The 23,385-nt window shown below is 38.7% G+C and overlaps 4 protein-coding genes across 6 annotated transcripts; 3 read left to right on the top strand and 1 right to left on the bottom strand.

Annotated features, from left to right (window-relative positions):
* The first annotated feature begins 372 nt into the window (after positions 1–372).
* On the top strand, positions 373–5,699 carry LOC126592900 (mannosylglycoprotein endo-beta-mannosidase-like). Of its 2 annotated transcripts, none has more exons than XM_050258702.1 (11): positions 373–643; positions 824–962; positions 1,046–1,273; positions 1,412–1,506; positions 1,765–1,813; positions 2,230–2,460; positions 2,619–2,788; positions 2,902–3,106; positions 3,224–3,892; positions 3,976–4,203; positions 4,563–5,699. In XM_050258702.1, the coding sequence occupies exons 1-11, from the start codon at positions 501–503 to the stop codon at positions 5,367–5,369; spliced, it is 2,964 nt and encodes a 987-aa protein (XP_050114659.1). In that variant the 5' UTR covers positions 373–500; the 3' UTR covers positions 5,370–5,699. The 2 variants fall into 2 exon arrangements, with proteins under 2 accessions (XP_050114659.1, XP_050114660.1); XM_050258703.1 differs by having other exon boundaries at positions 374–643; positions 1,448–1,506.
* A 490-nt stretch (positions 5,700–6,189) lies between these two features.
* Positions 6,190–13,358, top strand: LOC126592336 (pentatricopeptide repeat-containing protein At3g05340-like). Its single transcript, XM_050258032.1, has 15 exons — positions 6,190–8,268; positions 8,578–8,647; positions 8,858–8,958; positions 9,046–9,063; positions 9,269–9,471; positions 9,552–9,698; positions 9,792–9,877; positions 10,178–10,287; positions 11,376–11,612; positions 11,699–11,779; positions 12,236–12,273; positions 12,398–12,477; positions 12,641–12,721; positions 12,798–12,906; positions 13,063–13,358. The coding sequence occupies exons 1-15, from the start codon at positions 6,289–6,291 to the stop codon at positions 13,202–13,204; spliced, it is 3,483 nt and encodes a 1,160-aa protein (XP_050113989.1). The 5' UTR covers positions 6,190–6,288; the 3' UTR covers positions 13,205–13,358.
* LOC126593560 (uncharacterized) lies at positions 13,332–16,039 on the bottom strand. The gene is made up of 9 exons (XM_050259657.1): positions 15,642–16,039; positions 15,258–15,345; positions 14,870–14,983; positions 14,701–14,783; positions 14,320–14,434; positions 14,081–14,172; positions 13,870–13,935; positions 13,675–13,768; positions 13,332–13,586 (listed from the first exon to the last, which is right to left on the bottom strand). The coding sequence occupies exons 1-9, from the start codon at positions 15,932–15,934 to the stop codon at positions 13,476–13,478; spliced, it is 1,056 nt and encodes a 351-aa protein (XP_050115614.1). The 5' UTR covers positions 15,935–16,039; the 3' UTR covers positions 13,332–13,475.
* A 715-nt stretch (positions 16,040–16,754) lies between these two features.
* On the top strand, positions 16,755–21,236 carry LOC126593838 (kinesin-like protein KIN-14S). 2 transcript variants are annotated; one of them, XM_050259978.1, is made up of 13 exons: positions 16,755–16,948; positions 17,053–17,136; positions 17,327–17,380; positions 17,564–17,700; positions 17,794–17,890; positions 17,976–18,239; positions 18,362–18,641; positions 19,005–19,166; positions 19,357–19,572; positions 19,669–19,706; positions 19,797–19,960; positions 20,043–20,156; positions 20,242–21,236. In XM_050259978.1, the coding sequence occupies exons 1-13, from the start codon at positions 16,942–16,944 to the stop codon at positions 21,010–21,012; spliced, it is 2,388 nt and encodes a 795-aa protein (XP_050115935.1). In that variant the 5' UTR covers positions 16,755–16,941; the 3' UTR covers positions 21,013–21,236. The 2 variants fall into 2 exon arrangements, with proteins under 2 accessions (XP_050115935.1, XP_050115934.1); XM_050259977.1 differs by having other exon boundaries at positions 16,756–16,948; positions 17,552–17,700.
* The last annotated feature ends 2,149 nt before the right edge of the window (positions 21,237–23,385 follow it).

A 23,385-nucleotide genomic window follows, 5' to 3' on the forward strand; every position in this document is an offset into this window, starting at 1 on the left:
CATTGCTGAACTTTTCCTCAACCCCAAGCAAACTTTGATTGAACCAAAAAACACAAGTAAACGACCATTGACGAGAAAAATCGAAACCAAACGGTGTCGTTTGCCGGATGTGAGTATGGAATGCGCGGTAAAAAATCAAAATACAGTTGTAAAAATATAACGGATACAACCGTACGTATATTATACATCGTGCTGTCAGAAATTATTTTAAATATTTTTATTTAAAATTAAGTACAAACAGTACTTGATAAAAACTAACGGCATGATATACGATACGAACATATTTCACATATTTCATAATCCTCACCAAAAGGATCCGAAGAGGATGTTGGCTTGGAAACAACCAATCACGTGCTATTAAATGATACACCATCCTTGTTGACGACCCACCTCAGCAGCACACCCACCGACCGAAGTACACTGAGACTGAGTGTAAACACTCAGATTCTGAGAGAGAGAGAGAGAGAGAGAGAGAGCTGAACCGAGCTAGCTGGAACTTAATGGCGGCGATAGGGAAGACGATTCTGGACTCGGGGTGGATCGGCACCAGGGACAGGGAAGTCACCGTCACTGGTACCCAGCTCACCACCACCCACCCTCCCTCCCCCGCCCTTCCTTGGATGGAGGCCGTCGTTCCCGGAACGTAATATCTCTCTCTCTCTCTCAAATTTCAGCAAATGTGGTCTAATTTGATTAACGTTTCGAGCTTTAATCTTTTGGGGTTCTCTTCTGGGTTTAAGTTGGTTAATTAACTTCAATTCCTCAAGTTCTTAAATGGGTTTAATAACTTTACTTGCTGCTGCTAATTAATCTGAATCCGCAGTGTTCTGGCAACCTTGGTGAAGGGGAAAGATGTACCCGATCCTTTCTACGCTTTGCAAAACGACTACATTATAGACATTTCTGACTCCGGGAGGCAGTACTATACATTTTGGCTCTTTACAACTTTTCGGTGTAATCTGGTACGCTGATACGTTCGAATGATAAATGCAGTTTCTGAAACATTTGTTGGATTACGATCTCCATACTAGTCTTTGTTTTTCAGTCAAGCACACAGTTTGTGGATCTGAATTTCCGCGCAATCAATTACTATGCCGAGGTGTATCTAAATGGGCACAGAAAAGACCTGCCAAGAGGGATGTTTCAAAGGCATTCTCTTGACGTCACTGATATAGTGCTTCCCAATGCTCAGAATTTGCTTGCTATTCGTGTTTATCCCCCAGATAATCCAGGGACTATTCCTCCTGAGGGAGGGCAGGGTGGCGATCACGAGGTACAGATCGATATCCAAGAACCCTATTTTACTACATTCTATTTCTTCTAGATATCTGATCAAAGTTTTATCCTTATACTAATTACTGATGCAAGAGCGAGCGATGATGAATCTGAAGAAGCTGATTATCTAATGTAGGCAATGTGCGTTATTATAATCCAATTCTTCTTTCAGATAGGGAAAGATGTAGCTGCACAATATGTGGAGGGTTGGGATTGGATGTGTCCTATAAGGTGACGATGTTTTACTGTTTTTTGATCATGAATTGTTTTTCATCTTCTTTTTAATATGGGATGCGAGAAAACGTTTAAGCATGTTTCTTTTTTTGGTTGAAGATTTTTCCTCCTGTTTAAAGCTAAATGATACAAGAAGTATCCTATATTGTTTACTCAGAAAAACCAATGCATCCTCTGGTGTACCTTTTCCTAATCCTATAGATATTATCATTGCAAAATAATTTTTAGTTGTAACCCACTTATATAACGTTGCAGGGATAGAAACACGGGCATATGGGACGAGGTGTCAATTTCTGTAACAGGGGTGAGTTTTATTCATAATGATTCACTTCCTACCATAGAATTTTTAATGAGATTAACTGTCCTTTGTGATGATATGTCAAAATCCATTTCGTAGGGAAGGATAACAGTTTTATCTTTATGGTTTGATCATATGCAAAGTTGTTGGTCTCATTGTACTTCTTTGGCTTTCTGATCTACAGTTTACCGAGCATCTAAAATTCCTGAAATTTCCAAACAGAATCAGATTACAATCTCTCTATAAGTGATGCATTCATGATGAGATCAATAGTGATTTCTTCTAATTTCATAATCATATTATTCTGCACAGACAATGTATTTGGTCATGCAATTTCGTCTTCAGATACCAATTTTCAGTTACAGTTATTTGTATAAGACTATAAGTTCTTTTTTTTCTTTCTTGTTATCTTTTTTGTGCAGCCAGTAAAAATAATTGATCCGCACTTGGTTTCATCGTTTTTTGACAACTACAAGAGGGTGTATTTGCATGCTACAACTGAGTTGGAAAATAGAAGTGCCTCGGTTGTTGAGTGTTCTTTGAATATCCAAGTAACAACAGAACTTGAAGGAAACGTTTGCTTAGTAGAGCATCTTCAGACTCAACATTTGTCAATCCCTGCTGGATCACGGGTGAAATATACATTTCCTGAGGTCCGTGAAAGAATATATGATGCATTTTCATTATCTTAGTAGAACACAACACTTTTCTAGTATCACTTTGGTGTTTATCTTTCATTCAATTTGGTCTATCTATTTAGATTTAGCTTTCAAGACCTGTATTCTAATTTCTAAATAGTATAATTTAACAGCTCTTCTTCTACAAGCCGAATTTATGGTGGCCAAATGGTATGGGAAAGCAATCCTTGTACAATGTTGACATTACTGTTGATGTGAAGGGATACGGAGAATCTGATTTGTGGAACCAATTATTTGGATTCCGCAAAATTGAGAGCCACATTGATACTGCCACTGGCGGGAGGTATTCGATTTATTGTATCATTATTTCTGTAATGTTGGTTACATGTAGTGCTTGAACATGTCAACTCTTTTTCTGGTGTTTATGTTCTGTTACCTGTATAATCTGCTCTTCAGGTTGTTCAAGGTCAATGGTCAGCCTATTTTTATTCGTGGTGGTAATTGGACAGTGTCAGATGGCCTCCTTCGACTTTCAAAAGAGCGCTACAGAACAGCCATCAAGTTTCATGCTGATATGAATTTGAACATGCTACGCTGTTGGGGCGGTGGAGTGGCCGAGAGGCCAGAATTTTATCATTACTGTGATATTTATGGTCTGCTGGTAAGCATACCTCTCTATCTATGTTTTCCCTTCAGCTTTGCATATTTCGGTAGGTTTTATCGAGGAATACGGGCTAAGTAGCGCGTGAACCATATGGATGCTGTTTTAAATTTGTAGGTCTGGCAAGAGTTTTGGATTACTGGAGATGTCAACGGACGAGGTAAACCAGTATCAAATCTAAATGGTCCACTGGACCATGATCTTTTCTTGCTATGTGCGAGAGATACTATCAGGCTTCTAAGGAACCATCCAAGTCTTGTCCTTTGGGTGGGTGGAAATGAACAAATTCCACCAGACGATATCAACACAGCTTTGAAACACGACCTCAGGCTCCATCCATATTTCGAAAACTCTTCAAATGAGAGTGGCAAGATTGTTGAAAAGTTGTCCCTGACTTCAGAGGATCCAAGCCAATATCTTGATGGTACACGCATTTACATTCAAGGGTCCTTGTGGGATGGATTTGCAAATGGAAAGGGAGGCTTCACCGCTGGCCCTTATGAAATCCAAAATCCTGAAGACTTCTTTAAGGATGGGTTTTACCAATATGGGTTCAATCCTGCGGTTGGTTCTGTAGGCACACCAGTTGCAGCTACCATCAGAGCGGCAATGCCTCCAGAAGCATGGCATATTCCGTTGTTTAAGAAGGTTTCAAATGGTTATGAAGAAGTTCCAAACGGCATGTGGGTACATTTTAAGTACAAGCCTTATTCAAATCCAGGCAAGGTTCATGATCAGATTTTGCTTTATGGGTCGCCGAAAGATCTTGATGATTTTTGCTTAAAGGTAAACTACTCTTTTGGTTATTCAGGGTGCACTTTGGACTGATTTTCTGTTGTGACGATTTGGCTTACTTTAAATCATCTCAGGCTCAACTAGCTAACTACATCCAGTATAAAGCTCTATTGGAGGGGTGGACTTCCCGAATGTGGACTAAATACACTGGTGTTTTGATTTGGAAAACACAAAATCCGTGGCCAGGTCTTAGAGGTCAACTTTACGATCACTTTCTGGACCAAACTGCAGGTTTCTATGGCTGTCGCTGTGCTGCTGAGCCAATACATGTCCAGCTTAACTTAGCTACATATTTTATAGAGGTAAGTTGTAGAGTTACACAGTTCAAATGTTATCTCCTTCATGATGTTGAAATCGTTAATATTTTCACGTTGAATGTGAATCTTAGTAGAACTAATGTTCATTGATCCATTTCTGTAACTGGGTGCAATGAACAAACTCTTGAGAAGACTAATTAATGACTTGCAAATACCTGATTTCTTCACAACATACCCAACTTCGGGGACAATTTCCATTTAAGCGAAAGAAAAAGAATGAAAAGTCCTCACAGAAGGAACACCTATCAGTGGAACATAATCTCTTTTACACCGTGCTATTCACAGAGTTTACCATATACATGTTTTAATATCTGCTGATGACTTTCTCTTCTTCCCTTGAACAGGTTGTCAACACTACATCAGAGGAGCTATCCGACATCGCTATAGAAGCCTTGGTGTGGGATCTAGATGGAACATGCCCATACTACAAAGTTCACGAAAAGGTGTCAATGCCACCGAAAAGAACAGTACCGATTGCTGAGATGAAATATCCAAAATCTAAAAACCCAAGGCCGGTTTACTTTCTTCTTCTCAAGCTGTATCACAAGTCAGATTATCGCATTATTTCCAGGAACTTTTACTGGTTGCATCTGTCGGGTGGGGATTACAAGCTGTTAGAACCATATAGGAAGAAGACAGTACCACTCAAGGTTACATCTCAGGTTTTCATCAAAGGAACCACCTACGAAATGCATATGTGCGTGAAGAACACATCTAAGAAACCAGAGCCAAAAAGTTTGACCTTTCAAAATAATTTCACTACTAATCAAGGTGATGGCAATTTCGATGTAGAGTCGCTGGAAGCTACACATGATGGAGCAGACAGAAAACTTGAAGTTGGCTGGTTTCATAAAATATCCAGACATTTCACAAAGGAGACTGACGGTTTGAGGGTTGCTGAAATCAACGGCGCCAACATAGGCGTTGCTTTCTTCCTTCATTTTTCTGTACATGGAGCGAAGAAGGACCATAAGGAAGGAGAGGACACAAGAATCCTTCCGGTTCATTACTCGGACAACTATTTTTCACTGGTGCCAGGTGAGGCTATGTCGATAAAGATCTCCTTCGAGGTCCATCCCGGTGTCATCCCTCGAGTTACTCTCGATGGATGGAATTACCATGGCGTCCATACAGTCCATTCATTTGGTTAAAGATTGCTTTCTTTTTTCAATCAGTCTTTGCTGTTTGTAACAGTTAGCACAAAAGTTCTTGCTCCCCTAGCAGAAGACCAACAAGGTGTCATGCTCCAACTTCCACATGTTACATTATTTGTCTTGTTTATCCTTTCTTTGTTTCTACAAAGATTTTACGTCAACCTCCTCGAATGATGGTTGGAATAGAATCAAGATATAAGTTGAGAATATTTTTTTATTCAGCAACAAGGAGCTTGTAATTCACGTGATTAAGAGTACTTAGTTTAATGGTGTTTCTTGTAATTCACGTGATTAAGAGTACTTAGTTTAATGGTGTTTCTTTCTCAATATTAGAGGAGGTACCAAGATTGCATCGCCTTGAAATAGAAAAAAAAGAAGCATGAGATTCAACTTCAAAGAGCTTATAATTCACATTATAGCATTTATTCAGACCGTCAAATTCTTAATCTAGCAACATTTCTCTTCTCAATATTAGAAGAATACTACATTCAAATCACCTATTCTCATTAATAAATAAAAATACTATGCCCGAAATTCAACTGCAAGGAGCGTATCACTTGACTAAATACAATTTAATTTAGTATTATTTATCTTCTCAATATCACTCGTATAAAATTCTTAACCCGAAGTATTGAGTTTGAGGAAGAGATTATCTCTTCCACCAAGATCACCGGATTAAGTGATCTAGACTTTTGAAATTTCACCTAACGGGCCACCTATTTTGATTCCTTAAAAACTATAATAATTTTTGACCGTTTGAGGAAATTTCGAAAGTCTGAATCACTTGATTCAGTAACGGTGGTGGGAGTATCTCTTTCCTTGATATCGAACCCGTTCTCGCGTATAAAAATCCTGAGTGCCAGCATCCGGAAACCTCAACTGTCAGTACTTGGTCTCTGTGTCCCATTTTTCATGGATGAAATCCTGGTGGGTCTTTCAGCTACAGAACCTCAGCTCCCACCACTTCCCCTCCTGCGCTTCCTCTCTAATCTCCGCCTTCAAAACCAAGCTCCACCGGAACCCGGATTCACAAACAACGGCAACATTGGTCCTCAACAATGTCGACATAAGCCTGCTCCTCTCTCTTTGTGGAAAAGTTCGCAACTTTCAGCTGGGTTCTTCCCTCCACGCCTCTCTCATCAAGAACCCTGAATTCTTTCACCCTGAGAATCACGATGATCACCGCAATGCCCTTGTTGTTTGGAATTCTTTGCTATCAATGTACTTAAAATGTGGTGAATTACGGAATGCAGTCCAACTGTTTGATGATATGCGCGTGAGAGATACGGTCTCGTGGAATACGATGATATCTGGGTTTTTGAGGAATGGGGAGCTGGATTATGGTTTTGGCTACTTCAAGCAAATGGGTGGATTGGGTTGTTATCGATTTGATAAAGCGACTTTGACTTCAATCTTAGCAGCTTTTGATGGGCCGGAGTTTTGTCACTTGAATAAGATGATGCATGGTTTGGTGGTTTTGAACGGATTTGAGCGGGAAACTGCTGTGGGGAATGCTTTGATCACATCGTATTGTAAATGTGGGTGTTTTCTGTCCGGAAGACGGGTGTTTGATGAGATGTTTGAGAGGAATGTGATTACATGGACTGCGATGATTTCGGGCCTTGCACAGAATGAATACTATGTTGAAAGTTTGGAGTTGTTTTTGGAGATGAGTGGTGGAGTGGTGGATCCAAATTCTATGACTTATTTGGGATTACTCATGGCATGTTCTGGTTTGCAGGCAATAAGTGTAGGGCGGCAAATTCATGGACTTGCATGGAAATTGGGAATTCAATCCGAGTTGTGCATTGAGAGTGCACTAATGGACATGTATTCAAAATGTGGTAGTGTGGAAGATGCATGGAAAATTTTTGAATCCACGGAAGAACTTGATGAGATTTCTATGACTGTTATCCTGGTGGGATTTGCACAAAATGGGTTTGAGGATGAAGCAATCCATATTTTTGTGAAAATGATAAAGGCAGGAATTGACATTGACCCAAACATGGTTTCAGCAGTTCTTGGCGTATTTGGTGTTGATACTTCTTTAGGTCTAGGGAAGCAGCTCCACTCTTTAATTGTCAAGAAGAATTTTGGTTCAAACTCTTTTGTCGGCAATGGGCTTATAAATATGTACTCCAAGTGTGGAGAGTTGGAGGATTCAGTCAAAGTGTTCAGTCGGATGCCTCAAAGGAACTCAATTTCTTGGAATTCCATGATTGCAGCTTTTGCCCGTCATGGAGATGGCTCAAAAGCATTACAGTTGTATGAAAAGATGAATATGGAAGGTGTACAACCAACAGATGTTACATTTCTGTCTCTGCTTCATGCTTGTAGCCATGTTGGTTTCGTTGAAAGGGGCATGGAGTTCCTGAAATCCATGAATGAAGATCATGGGATGAGTCCGAGGCCAGAACACTATGCTTGTGTTGTCGACATGTTAGGTCGGGCAGGACATCTCACTGAGGCCAAAAGTTTTATTGAAAAGCTACCAGAGAATCCTGGTGTACTTGTTTGGCAAGCATTGCTTGGTGCTTGTTGCATTCACGGCGATTCAGAGATTGGCAAATATGCTGCGGACCAGTTGTTATTGGCAGCACCTGAGACACCAGCACCATATGTTTTGCTTGCCAATATATATTCTTCTGAAGGAAGGTGGAAAGAGAGAGCAAGGACTATTAAGGGGATGAAGGAGATGGGGGTGACAAAAGAAACGGGTATTAGTTGGATCGAGATTGAAAAGAAAGTTCAGAGCTTTGTTGTTGGGGATAGGATGCATCCACAAGCAGAGCCCATTTATAGGGTTTTAGGCGAACTGTTTAGACTGATGACAGATGAAGGGTATGTACCAGATGAAAGGTTTATACTGTACTATTTGGATCAAGATGAAAAGATATGAGAGCCGATTCTTTGTTACATTCTTAACGAAATGAAGACATATAAGAATGATTTAGGTTTGTCATTCCTTTATTATACGAATTTTCTATGTTTAATCTATCCTTATAAAGTCAAACTTTTGAATTTTTTCATGCTGGGTTTTTTATTTCTCATCCAGAATATTTTCTCTCAGCGGCTGGATAAAATTAAAAGAACCTTGTCGAAATGTGGGATTGCAGACCTATCATAATATTTCGTAGACAAATAAAGAGAAACCTATTTGCATAAGGTATAATGAATTATTATCTTTTACATTTACATTGAGCAGTTAAGATCTGTTATTTTGGGTGTCAAGATATTTGCTTCTTTATGGACAACTGGAGATTTGAGTTTGCCAGGTCAGTATCAAATGCAAAAGCCACCATGAATTAGTAATCTTCATTTATGGAATTGATAACTTGATTGTTTTAATGCCTGGGGCCGCATGATTAAATCCTAATCTAGTAGTTAATTGAATGAGGGGTCGATACCTGCAGCAATTAGTAACTAAACTGCATTACATGAGATTGCACTGATTGATATTTGATTAAGTGGAGAAATGCCTTCAGAGCTGGGTGCCAAACTCCAGAACTTGCAGAAGTTGTACCTGATCAATAACATGCTTTCTGGTAGGATTCCAGTGACCCTCTCCAATCTCTCTCAGCTGACAGTATGAACAAATTAGAGGGGGAAGTTCCTGCAGAGTTGGGAATGCTACAGAACCTTGAGATTCTCTACTGTCATATCAATGCCTTAGGTGGTGGCGGCAGATCTGGTAATTCTTCCCTTGGTTTCTTAACAGCTCTCACAAACTGCATTTTGCTTCATGTTTGTTGGAGAAGAAATGTACCATCTTCTGTCGGCGGTCTTTCAAAGACCTCTTTTACGTCAATCTTCTGGATAACGACATTACTGGAAGTATACCAGATAGTGTTGGAGACTTAAGCAGATTAGTAAGTTTATATATGTCAATCAACTAGTTGGAAGGAAAAATTCCAGCATCTATGGGGAAGCTTGGGAATTTGCAGAGGTTATACTTCTACAAAAACAGAATTCTTGGATCAATTCCAGATGACATGGGGAAGATGTCTAGCCTTTGTGTACTGGATCTTGGAAAAAAATTGATTGGCGGGTCTTTTCCACCTTCACTTGGTAATCTCTTACAGCTGAGATATCTTAACCTGTCTGAAAACCACCTATCCGGTAAATTTCCCGTCAACCTTACTGTTCTCTGATGGTGCTTCTTAATTTATCTGTCAACAGCTTGCAAGGTTCTATTCCTGTACTGCTTGGCCTTCTTTCAAGATTAGACTTCTCAATTAACCTTCCAAACAGTCATTTCGAAGGTCAACTACCAGCAAGCATTGGAAAGTTGGTGTCCCTGCAAGCAATCGACTTCTCGAAGAATAAGTTGGACTCATAAGATATTCTTGGAGAAGTCAATTGTTGGACTCGTAGGATATTCTTGGAACACTCTCTTATCCTTGATTTTATTGGCAACAGGAACCTGGGAGAGCATCTCTATCCTGGTGGACTAGAGGAAGGAGCTTGTAAATTAACTTTGAACGAAAAAATTTCAATAGCTACAGGTATTGCCAATTGCTTTGAGTATCCATAAGAAGGCTGTCCAGTCCAAGTGATACATTGTGATCTAAAACTGGAAAACGTGCTTCTCAGCACTGATATGGTGGCTCATGTAGCAGATATTGGGAATGGAAAGCTCATTTCAACTGACCAACCGAAAGAACATGTCAACAACGGGCTCTCTACACGGATCAATTGGTTATATCCCACCAGGTATGCATATCACATTGATTTTTTATACTCTTCGATTGAGAGAAATTGCTTCTGATTGAGTTAACCATCTTTATAAATTGCTTGTGAAACAGAATATGGACAGGGAATTGAGGTATCTGCTAAAAGGCATGTGCATTGCTTTGGTGTGATTCTGCTTGAGATGATGACAAAAGACCAACAAGCAATTTGTTTTTTGGGTGAGGTTGATTTAAGGAAGTGACTGAGTTCTGCATTTCCAGGCCGGATTTTGGATGTTGTTGACACCACACTGAAGCTGGAGGCATACTCACGAGGCACGCCTGGTACTTTAGAACTATGCAGCATTCAAAGGCTTGATATAGGGATGATGTGCACAGAGGAGAGTCCACACAACGACCCTCGATGTCCTCGGTTGTGTCAATGTTGAAAACAAATGTCTGGAAATAAGAGGAATTTGAAGCTCCAACTTCAAGTGCGGCTGGAAGATGATATATAGTAGAACTTCAATTTTTACAAGTTGTTCTTTCTTTCGATCTTTTGCTTGTGTGTGAAGTTGGGGGGCATATGAGAGTCCTTTTATAGTGTATGTAATTCTCTTAATGGAAACATCTTGATCAAAAGAATGCATATGTAAACTAGTTTCTCAACGTGATCAGTAAATGTGGTACAAATAACATTGTTGTATTATATATGAAAAAAGCGTATGACTGGTTTAGCTGTCTATGTCTAGTATTATAATGGCCATGTCTAGTCTAGCACTATTTTTTCACAAAAAAACTTGTTACTCAAATGGTTAAGAGTGTTATCCTGGCCATTGAGGTCAGTGTTCTAAACCCCCTTCCCACAATGTCACTACACTAAAAGGTACATGCATGACTATTACTAATATTAATAATCTATTTCTCTTATAATTATAACAACATGCCGGAAAATTTGACTTTAATTCTTATAAATGAAAATCAAATTCATAACACAGCATGATTCTTATATATGGAATCAAACCCATGCAAATCAGCGTGAAAGGCCTACATATCAATTAATTAGCAGAACATCTCCAACGGGCTCTCTAAATGTGCTTCTAGCCAAAATATAGGGAGAAGTTGGAATTTTATAGGGAGATTTTTTATTTTTATTTTTTTGGGGGAAGAGAATTTTACAAGGAGCTCCAAAAATAATTTTTAATAAAAATTCGACTTAAATTAGAGAGTACGATTGGACATGCTGTTAATTAACTTTAATATATTCAAGGATGGGCCCATCCAACTGAAACGCAGCGTTTGGCCCTTCTACTAACATTAAATAATGGAGTAGCAGTGCTTTATTGAAGTGAAGAGAGCGAAAATGGAAGGTTTATCAGTGTGCGGTTGGAAGATACCGCCGGTTCTACCATTTCAAAAAGCCGTTAAAACTCGTAACCGCCAGAAATTCACAGTGAAGAACTGCAGAGAGGATGCTCCTCCTCTCTCCGCCACTTCCACCGCTTGCACCATCCTCGGTGTCCAGCCTTCCTTCTCCGCCGCCGAGCTCAAAGCCGCCTTCCGCGCCAAAGTATTTGTCCCATCAGATTCTTCTCTTCTTGTTTCTTCAATTAAAACATATTTTTAATTTAAAATATTATTATTGTGATAAAATAGGTGAAGCAGTTTCATCCAGATGTAAATAGGAACGGGAAAGATGCTGATATGATGATTCGCCGTGTAATTCAGGCCTATGAGGTAATTCTTTTATCTTAAAAAATGCCACTTTTATTTATAATTTCTGTTTCCGTAATATTTTTCAAACTGTTTCTAGCCAAAACGGTGTCTGACATTGATATAACTTCTTATGTTAGTCCTGTCAATGAAAATCGATAGAAGTGGTTTTTGAGTTTATTTACTGTGAATCATTTTATCATTTCGTGAAAAATCTGTTAATATCACAGAAGGACCAAAATTACAGAACTTTCGAGGATATTGACAAATTTTTCACGAAATGGTCAATATGATTACACTGGACAAACTCATGGACCACTTGCATCGGTTTTCATTATAAGAGACCAAAATGAAGAATTATGTTATTCGCATGGATCATTTTAGATAAAAACCTTTTTCAAATAAAAAAGATTTTTTTTTTTTTTTTTTTTTGCTAGCAATGAAAATTGGTGATCATTGCGGTTAATAAAATATGTGCAGATGTTATCGAGTTACAGCCGATCGGAGATAATAGAAAGGTAAACTTTGTGTTTAGTTTTTGTAATTTGCTTACGCATATGTGTCAGACTGTGATTTGCACGTACGAAGGATGATTGAGTTGTTATAGCTCGCTAAGCTCACTATTTCTGCTTGGCTTTGTAGGGAATGTGTAGATCCCTTTGATAATCCAGAATGTGAAGCGTTTGATGTTTTTGTTAACGAGGTTCTTTGTGTGGGAAAAGGTACTAAATTAAGTTGCACTTGTTCTTACAAATGACATTATAACAAAAATCATCTTGTTAAGAGACGAATTCAAGATCTCCCGCTTACTAGACGGATGCTCTAACCAACTTAGCTACGAGAGAACATGAGTCGAACTTTTTCTGTTTTTATAACAATCTGCAGGTTGTCCATATTCTTGTGTACAAAGAGCCCCTCATGCCTTCACTTATGCTGCAACTGGGACTGCAAGAGCTACATCTCAAGGTTCGTTTCCTTCGTTTTGTTTCGTCTTTGTTGATACATTTTCGGATTAAAACCCGGTTTTGATTAATGTTTGTAGGATTTGGGGATGATTACCAAGTTCAGCTTGCAGTTGGTCAGTGCCCGAGAAGTTGCATTCATTATGTTACTCCATCACAGAGAATTATTTTGGAGGAGTTACTTGACAGGTGGTTAATTTATTATTTACCTTGTCATACTTTACCTTTATCACGGCTCGTTTGGATGTGCTACTAAAGCCTTTTTACTCATTAGCGCTTTTACGAGGAAGCAGTTTGTTGTCCTTCGTTAACTTTTCCTTTGTGTGGTTGATCTTGATTTTGCAGTATCATCAACACACCGTATGATAGTTCGCCCGAGGCAGATTTGCTCTACTCGCTTACAGTCAAAGCCATGTTTGAGAACAACAGGTATCAGAAACCGAAGAAGCAGCCAAAGGCTTCGACACAGCATGTTGATTGGTTTTGATTTGTGGAATCAATGCCACTGTATAGGAGGAAGAAACTGAGAGCAGAAATGTCGATTAGGGTTGCCTGTAAATTAGATCGTTAAAGCTACTGTACTCGAGAATATCTATGCCAGAACTCGGTTTCAGTAATACGAAAATGTGAAGTTTTCGGTCTTTCATTTGTTTCGACGGAAAATATCAGATGTAAAGCAAACACTACTTCAGTTTGTGCAGCGAAACATAATACAATCGCGTTACAGTGAAGGAGATAGATCGTTGCAGACTATAATTCTATCTTGAAATGACCCTCATAAATCGATTTAGCGAAGAGAACATCCCTGCAGCTTGATCAAACAAAGATTGGCCCTTCTCTGAGCTCTCATCTACATTTCCGAATATCATCTGCAAAAGATGAAATCGCATTCGTTTACCTTGTTAATACATTGTGTGTTCATTTGTTCAAGTCAAGGAGTTAGCATCAACTACCAACCTCAAGTTCTTCAGCATCGGGGCGCTGAATGAGCTCTTTCGCGAGCAGGTATCTGTTCGGTCTATCCTTGTCATCGTAGAACACCTTCCATAGCCTGGTAAATGAGCAGGGGAACAAGACCTTAGCCGCAGAAACCGTAGACCAAAGGGGCCAATCTAAATATTAAGAATTTGATGCAATATTCACATCTCTTACCCTGGATAACACCTAAATACAGCACCAGATTCCATTGGCCTCATTGAGTAGACCGTCGTAAAAGTTCTGCAGACCACAAATACAGAAGGTAGCAGGACACAACGAGGCGGTTAACTGTCTAACAACTGATCGTCGATAACCCAAAATAAGTAAAGATGCCAAATATATTCATCCAACCAACAGTTTTAGGGGGTCTCTTAAAAATTAATACCTGAGAAAGTACTGCCTTAACTGTCGAACATTGAATCCAACTCCTACATCCTCGCTGATGAGACGGGGGTTCCACATGATGAGAGGCCTTGGCTGCCAATTCACAAGAAAATGAGGAAAACTGCTTTGAGATGTACTTTGAAAAAAACCAAATGACCCGAAAAATAACATGTCTCTACACCGCATGGAGTCTATATCAGGTAAATTTAACTTCAGAAACAAGAAGAATCACTAGCTTACCGGGTCATCTGAGAGAGTAGCTGCAAGTTTCTCGACGTATCCCAACATCTGGTAATCAGGAACAACCATAACCACAATCTCATCTTCACTCGTTATAGGCTTTCGGTCACTTAAGCTGAATGCAAGGCGACAGAAGATTGTATAATGAGGCGCGAAATCTAACATACGAGCACAGGTCAAAAAGAAATTCGAATAGATTCAAATGATGGGTGCAACCTACTAAACTACAATACTAAACCATATTAATTATGCTCATGTCTCAGATTTGGGACTCAACTGGAAGAACACAATAAACTGATGGCAGGCAACCATGGCTAGTAAATACATGGCACCATTAAGTCCCATATTCAACTGAAGAGAACCGCTCATATTATAAATCACCTGGCGAATCCAAAAGCAGCATCTTTCCAACGGTATTTTAGAAGCGCTGCCGCACCAGCATCAGGAAACACAGCTTTAACTCTCTGGCAATCAAATTAGCACTTCTCAGCTGAAATTATCTATAGGTTGAAGCCAATGGCAGTTAGCAACAGAAACATTTTCAACTAACCTGACCGCCGGTTTCTTCGATCAGCGTATCTAAGAAAACCCTGGACAATTCCCAGAGCTCAGCTTGTGCACCTTCTTCGTCTAGAAATTGCAGCTGAGGGATCAAAAGCTCAACCTGTGAAAACATAACGAATTTACAAATCAAACTTGGCAGACTGGCAACTAAAACGGGTAATGTGCTCGCCATTTTTCACCAGCCAGCACAAAATTAAGCACATATTCTACAACATAATCAAAGTTTTATACCTCAGATTAGCTAGATAGTTCGTTACGATGTTTGACTAATACATGTTATTTTCTAATAAAGCTTTGCCTAATGCTCAAAACTGCATTACAAGAAGATTAAACCTTTATCGACAAGATTATATTTTTTTTGTTAGAGCACGTACTATGGCTCTCATTCCTCCTGAAGACACAAAATCTGCACTTGCTACACCTGATTGACGCACTGCACCCTCCAAGTCAGAAGGCAAGCAGCTGAAACGCACCAAGACAATCACATCAATCCAAATTAATCAAATTATGGATCGAAAATTAACGGCTTAACGATTTGTTAATTAAGATATTAGAGAGATGGACAAACGCCACAACAACTAATCAGTCCAACAACTTTACCCAATTAACAATTGAATGATTCATTTGTTAAGACTAATTCCCATATCACAAACTCGAGATATGTGCTCTCCTTATGAATTCAAGTTTGAATTCTCCTTCAACTGTAAATTAGTTTAAAGTAAAATATCGCTCGTATAAAAAGATGAAAAACAATTCACCTGTCATCATCTTCCTGCTCACCATCTTCTTCCTCAAGAGCTTCTAGAGATGGTGGTGGTGTGGCATCTTGAAGAATTTCCTGGGGAGTTCCACCTTGGAACTTATCAAACTTGGCAGATATTCTTGAAGAGGAAGAAGATTTGGTGAGGGAAAGTGCACCGCAGCCATTGAAGATAGAGTGAGAAGAAGATAAGGGCAAATGTGTGGTGGTGGTTGAGTTGGATACTGAAGAAGAAGAAGAGAGGGAGCTGAAGTGAAACAAGCAGTTTGGGGATGTGGAGGAAGCCATCATCAACTCAGCCACTTACACCAATTACTTTGTACAAAAGTTGCAGAGATTTATATTTTTATCAGATATATATTTTTTATTTATTTTGTGATTGACTTGAGGAAGATCTATATAGGAATTAGGAAGAAGACCAATCAAGGCCAACTATACCTTTTACTATATGTTTTAGAATAATTACAAAATGCACCATTGAAGTTTTGGGAATAGTTTTCTATAAGAGGTATTTGTGTATTTACTTTTCGAATTTGTATAGAGCTGTCAATTTATTCTGAATTATAATTTTAGTCGATTACCTTCTATATTTTTATAGCTAGCCAATTTCTTTATGAACTTTGATTTTGTCAGATTATTCCCTTGAACTTTTATAAATAGTTAATTTCTTCTTTGGCGTTAGATAACGTGAAAAAAATTGAAATGTGTTATTTATCTAGGGATGTGCTATCTACACACCTTATTTTACACATCCCTTGATAATTTCTGTCCATTGATCTTCTTCAATTCATCCGATCCGACCGCCAAAAATTAAAAAAGTGTGTGAGAAGTAAAATGAGATGTGTGGATATCACACTCCTTTATCTATTGAAAGTTGAACGATTTTGCAGCAATTAGTTATAGTGGTAAACAACGTGAATGTTGCATCCTATTATATATTATAGACGACGTGAAACTAAGCGTCGTTTGCCTTCGCAGTGACTGGGCCTATTGGGCCATTACGAAGTGGTCCACCGAGAAAATTTTGATAGCCGTTGGAAAGAAAGAGCTCCCACCATTTAAACCAACGGCTAAGATCCCTTCAATTCAAACTTCAACGCAATCAAAACCCTACGCTCACAAATCCCTCCGGCCCTGAAAACAAAACTCAAAACGCTCTCTCTCTCTCTCTCTCTTTCCTTCTCTCTCTCTCTCTCTCTCTCTCTCTAGCTCTCTGAGATCTTTGTCTAACATTCACAACCCTCTCTCTCTCTCTCCCACTCACTCCAGAACTCGGATTCTTGCTCCGATTCGAATCCATGGAAGGTACTCTCTCTCTTCAATTATTTCTTGTTTTTTTATTATTTAATTTCTTGGTAAATCGATGAGCGAACGCTGTATTAATCGCGAATTTTCCTGATTTAATTCAGATCAAACGGTGGAAATGTTCCATGAAAACTGCACCGACGTCTTTCCAGATCACTACTCCAAGCCTTCCGCAACCTCCGAAGCAGGTTTATGATTTTTTTTTTTTTTTATATTTCATTTCCCCCTTTTAAAAATTTTTGAATTACAAGAAAAGTTTGAATTTGAGGTTCGGATTCGAAGATTACTGCTTCTTATAGTTTTAATTTTATTTTCCAGTCCAAGAAAATGTAGAATTTGGAGATATTCTGATTTGATTGCATCCCTCTTTTTCTTCAGTTAAAACCCTAGAGACGATTGCAAGCCGGGTGGACAGTGATGTGAGCGACAAAGGTGGGTAATTTCTGCAATTCTTGCCCTTTTAATTTTGTAATTTAAATTAGGAATTGTTGCCACTGAACTGTTACATTTTGAAATTCAATCAAGGAGGTTAATTTGAACAAAATGGAAATGTGAATTTTTGAGTGGTGGTTGAAGTCAGGCACTAATTATAACATTATTCAGACTGTACTCCAGATATTGCTACCAAACCCGTCGACGGAGATTCTGATTTGATTGGTGAGAGTAGCGCGTCGAACGGAACAGAAGGTTCTCCATGTCAAAGGTTCCTTCCAGTTTTGCAGAAGATCACTGATTTGACAACCAAAATTCAGGTAATTCTTTAATATAACATTTGTACATTCTTTTTGTTTTAAATCTTTGAAAAAAATTTACTAAAAGTTTTCGGTTTTGCTCTTATTTTTTAGGATTTGAAGAAAGAACATACTGTCTTGTCTGATCAAGTCAAGCTCACAACGAATTCCTTTCCGGACCCTTCAGTTCTAAACACCATTCAGCTACTAAGTGAGCCATTTGTGTTGATCACTCACGATTATTTTCTGACTTTCCTTCTATCTTGGATTGTAATTGGTTGTTTCTGGATCTCTAGGTATGGAACATGAACTTTTAAAGAAGAAGTACCTAGATGAGTCGTCCGAGCGAAAGAGACTTTACAATGAAGTGATTGAGCTTAAAGGCAACATCCGAGTTTTCTGCAGATGTAGACCTTTGAATCAAACTGAAATTTCAAGCGGATCTGGTTCTGTTGTTGAATTCGAATCCTCCCTAGATAACGAGCTGCAGGTCATTTGTTCTGATTCCTCGAAAAAGCAGTTCAAGTTTGACCATGTCTTCAGACCTGAGGACAACCAAGGTAGTTGAAAACTCTACCGATTTTGTAATTGCACTGTCTGATACTCCACAGTTGATTTTGTTACGATGGATAACTTTTAGATAGATTTTGTATCTTTGATGCTGAGCTTTTCAAATGTGCAGAGGCTGTTTTTGCTCAAACGAAGCCTATTGTGACTTCGGTGTTGGATGGGTATAATGTCTGCATTTTTGCCTATGGACAAACTGGAACTGGCAAGACCTTTACGATGGAGGGTACTTCTGAAAACAGAGGTGTTAACTACAGGACTCTGGAGGAGTTGTTTCGGATTTCAAAAGACAGAGGTGGCTTTATGAGATATGAGTTATGTGTTAGTATGCTGGAGGTTTATAATGAGAAGATTAGGGACCTCTTGGTGGATAACACTAATCAACCCACAAAGAAGTGAGTTTTCTTCTGCATAGATGTTAATTGAGTAGGCTTTGCTACCATAACCTTGCCATTTGAAAAATTGTTTATTCAAATCAAGTATCATCATATGCATCATTTGGGCTCTTAAGATTTTGAAGAATCGAATTGGCCTCTGATTGACAATTGAAATGCTTACTTAGCAATTAACATAGACAATTGCAGAAATAGATTATAGTTAACCCTCACCACCCTTGGCGCTTCCACGAGTTTAATTGCATTTTAAGTTTGTTAACTGTCTAACCTTTTTATGTTACATCCTTTGGCAATCTTAGAATCTCAGTTGGAGGATATAATGTTGATCCCTAATGGATGTACTTATTTGTTTTCTGTTCAAAGGTTGGAAATAAAGCAATGTGCAGACGGAACCTTAGATGTTCCAGGACTTGTTGAAGAGCGTGTTTATGGCTTTGAAGAGATGTGGGAACTGCTAAAGTCTGGAAGCCAAGCAAGGTCTGTTGGATCTACCAGTGCTAACGAGCAGAGCAGCCGCTCTCACTGGTAACTTTCATGCTCAAAATCTCCTAAATATCTTCGTTTTCAGATTCTTGTTTTTTTCTCTGCTAGATTAAATGAAAAGGCACTAGTACACTGAATGTTTCAAAGCAGAGTGAATATAAAGAAATATGAGGCAACCAATTTTTCTTTCTATGGTTGTATCCACTATTCAGTGAAAATTTGTTTTCTACAGCTTGTTACGGGTGACGGTGAAGGGGGAGAACTTGATAAATGGGCAAAAGACAAGGAGTCAACTGTGGCTCGTAGACTTGGCTGGCAGTGAACGTGTGGGGAGGATTGATGTTGAAGGTGAAAGACTGAAGGAATCTCAGTTTATAAATAAATCTCTCTCGGCCCTTGGCGATGTTATCTCATCCCTTGCATCCAAGACAGCCCACATTCCTTACAGGCAACTCTCTCTCTCTCTCTCTCTCTCTCACAGACGCACACACACAAACACATTTGGCTACCATATCTAAACTTCAATTTTTTGAAAAAAAACCAGGAATTCGAAGCTTACTCATATGCTGCAGAGTTCTTTAGGTGAGCCTTTATAGTAATAATTCATTTCAGGGGAGTGGCTCCTAAAAGTCGGTTATATATGCATGATTTTAATTGAAATTTGATTTGCAGGGGGAGATTGCAAAACCTTGATGTTTGTCCAAATCAGCCCAAGTGCCTCAGATCTTGGGGAGACACTGTGTTCATTGAACTTTGCCAGCCGGGTGCGGGGAATAGAGAGTGGACCTGCTCGCAAACAAGCAGACCTCACTGAGCTGTTGAAGTACAAACAAATGGTATGTGTTATAAATTAAAGCATACTTTTGTTCTAGTTTATCTTGATTTCACATTACGAAAATTTTAATTCCAATTTAACAGGCTGAAAAGGCTAAACATGACGAGAAAGAAACAAAGAAACTACAGGATTGCATACAGTCTCTGCAGTTGAGGCTTGCTTCAAGGGAACACATTTGCAGAAATCTACAAGAAAAGGTAATCTATCTTCAAGGCGACTTGAATTTCTTATTGAGTTTTTTTCAGTTTGTTCATTGTTAAATAACTGAATTTTTTTTCATAGAATCGGGACCTTGAGAACCAGTTGGCTGAGGAAAGGAAGACCAGACTGAAACAGGAGACTAGAGCTTTCGCAGCGGTTTCTCATCAGTCTTCAGCATCATCATTCCGGAAACAAGGAGCTCAGAAGACTGCTGCAGAGAAGAAACCGCCATTGGCTCCTCCAAGATCAAGGCTACCTTTGCGAAGAATTTCCAACTTCATGCCCCCATCATCTGCTTTACCGCCCAAAAAAACCATCTCTAGAACTCCCGTCCCATCTTCAGTTGACGGAAAAGAAAACATCTCCACAACAGCACTAGCAGGAAGAAACCAGAAAAACCAAATTTTACCGAGAAGAATCTCCATTGCTGTCAGACCTCCACCCGCAACAACACAACAGGTTCTCCAGCCTAAGAGACGAGTCTCTATTGCTACATATCGCCCTGACCCGAACTCTCACATGACAACACCCCTCCACACCTCTGCCTCTCTATTTAACAGTGGCAGACTGTCGTTTGCAAGGGATCCACGAAAGTCACGGTATTCGAGGCTGTTCTCTCCGATGCCTGAATTGAAGTCGGAAGCAGAGACAACGCCAACCACAATGAGGAGAAGCAGCAAGTTCATGGGTAGTCCCCCGACACTGGCTGGTTCAGTCAGGGCAGCGAGGCATCCGGCAGCAGTTGCATTACAACGGAAACCAGTGATTTGGAGTCCACTCAAGCTGAGAGGCATGAAAAACAGAAGGCCATCACTGTTACTGCCTCTCCGAGGTTCAAATGACATGCGGTGAACCAATTCGTCGTTGTCTATATTTTCAACTACCTTTAAACAGTAAATCCTTTTTTTCTTTTTTACCGTAAAACTATTGTGATAGTACTGAAAATGTATGCTTCTTGCCTACTAATCATTCATTTTTCTCCTACCCATAATATCCCTTTGTATTTTCTTGCCTTCATTGTTAAACCACTTTGTAGCACTTTCTTGTTGAAGGAAAAAAAAGTTAGATTTCATAAATTAGAAGAGGTAGTTGTCGATTTGTCCCTGGATTTGTATGGAGCTGCCAGTTTCCCTATGAACTTTAATTTTAATAGATTATCCCCTGAATTTTATAAATAGCCATTTTCTCCCATGGCGTTAAATTTTAGAACTTTTCATCCATCTAATTTTCCATCATTTTTGGTCTCATACAGTTGTCATGTGTTATCCATGTAATCAAAATGGATAGAAAATTAGATTAAAAAAAATTAAAATCTAGCGCCAGGAGGAATTTGACTATTTATAAAAGTTCAGAGAGGTAATCCGCTAAAATAGTTCAATGGGAAAATTGACTAATTGTAAAAATTCTAGAGGGGAGAGAGGGAGGGAAGGGGAGGGGGAAGGAGGGTAATCCGCTAAAATTAAAAGTTTAGGAGGAAGCTTCATACAAGTTCTCGGGAGGGGGAGGGGGGCGGCAATCGGAAATCACGAATATCCATCAGCGATAAATCCTAGAACGTAATTGCGCTTAGTGTTACACTAAGTCTTCCGTTAGCATAAATTTTCTCTGAGAAATTCAAGAAAGGGGAAATGACATTTTCTTAATGAAAGTGGAAAACAAAATTACAAATCTGAGACTCCTAATGCAATGTGGTTCAAATTATTGAAAAACATATAGAATGTTCCTTTTGATTTTGATTCTTGTTCAAAACTTGTGGGTATACACAAAGTAATCTCCTAACTTTATTTTTGTAATAAATACCTTTTTTGAATATTCAGTTGACATAAAATTACGTACAGTCTGCATATTATATAATTGGGCCGGTTTTAAATAATTCATGTTGAGCTGACCTGACCCGTTGCACATTCATATGTATATTTTGTAAACACTTTTATTACTCCATTGTACACTCATATGAGTTCCATTCCTTTTATTCATTTTCCTAATTAGTAATGCAGCCACACTCAACTCAACTATACCTTAATGCTCACTCCCTCTGTAGTCCTTTTGGTATTGGGTGTCTAATGCAGAGTTTGCTAATTGGCCATCATTATTAAGTATCCAAATTAGATTGGTATCTAAAATAATTTTTAACATGTCTATGTCATAACCTTATAGCATGGAAATGGTCCTACTTATTTTTCCTTTGTATTTTGTTTGATTCATTTGCTTGCACCTCAAGTTTCTAACTGCCGTTAACTTCAAACGGAGTACTAGAGAAGAGTGGGAGAGATGTTACGTGTTATATATAGATTGATATTGAATTATTGATACACACCAAACGTCAAACTAAATAAATGTGTTTGTCGTCTTCAAGACACATACAAAAGAGTAGTGATGGTATGAAATGCACTCTCCGTGAAGGTGCCATTTCAGCTGAAAAAGCTTCGCTAAGTATGATCGAGCTGGGATTCTAATATTCCCCACATTTTTTGCAATCAAAATTGACATACGTGTGCATTGTTTGCTAATTTGGGATGAATTATTAGTGCATTTAATAAATATTTAACTGAATCTTGTAACTGTAGACAACAAGAGTAAGTTTTTCCAGTTTTGTATTGGCTTGAACAAGTGACTTTCTTAGTGGAGTGATGCTATGAAATGATGGTTGGTATGGTCGGAAGCAAAATAAGGCTAAGTTAACTTTAATTAGTGGGATGTTATGTAAAGAGTGATTTATAGTGACATAGACTGACAGACTTGTCAATCACATTCTCAGTGGGAACGAATGTACATGGATCCTCTCCGGATCCAGTTGTTCTAATCCATATAGTCAAATCATTTGAGTTATTGAAATTTTATTCACCGGCTACGATCAAGGGTCCACTTTAAAAGTTAGAAACTAGGTGGATTAGGACAACTAGATCCGGAGATGATCCATGTCCGGAACGAATCACATGCATGGGAGTTTCTGGTTTTAATAATATATAGCTTAAAGGTACCCTAGTATGTACTTTAGGTAAATACATGCACTTTATGCAGATGGATCCTTATTATTATTTTTTAAAATAGGAATTAGTTGTGGGATCCATTTCACGTCGAATTTTAACGATCTGAACAATTTATTTTGTAAGACTCGATTCATAGATCATTCTTGCAAAAATTTAATTCAATCTGAAATCATTTGACTAATTCATGTTGAGCTAACCTAGCATGTTGTACTTTCATATGTATATTTTGTAAACA

The sequence above is a fragment of the Malus sylvestris genome, chromosome 12 (assembly GCF_916048215.2).
Source record: "Malus sylvestris chromosome 12, drMalSylv7.2, whole genome shotgun sequence".
Classification (NCBI taxonomy): Eukaryota; Viridiplantae; Streptophyta; class Magnoliopsida; order Rosales; family Rosaceae; genus Malus; species Malus sylvestris.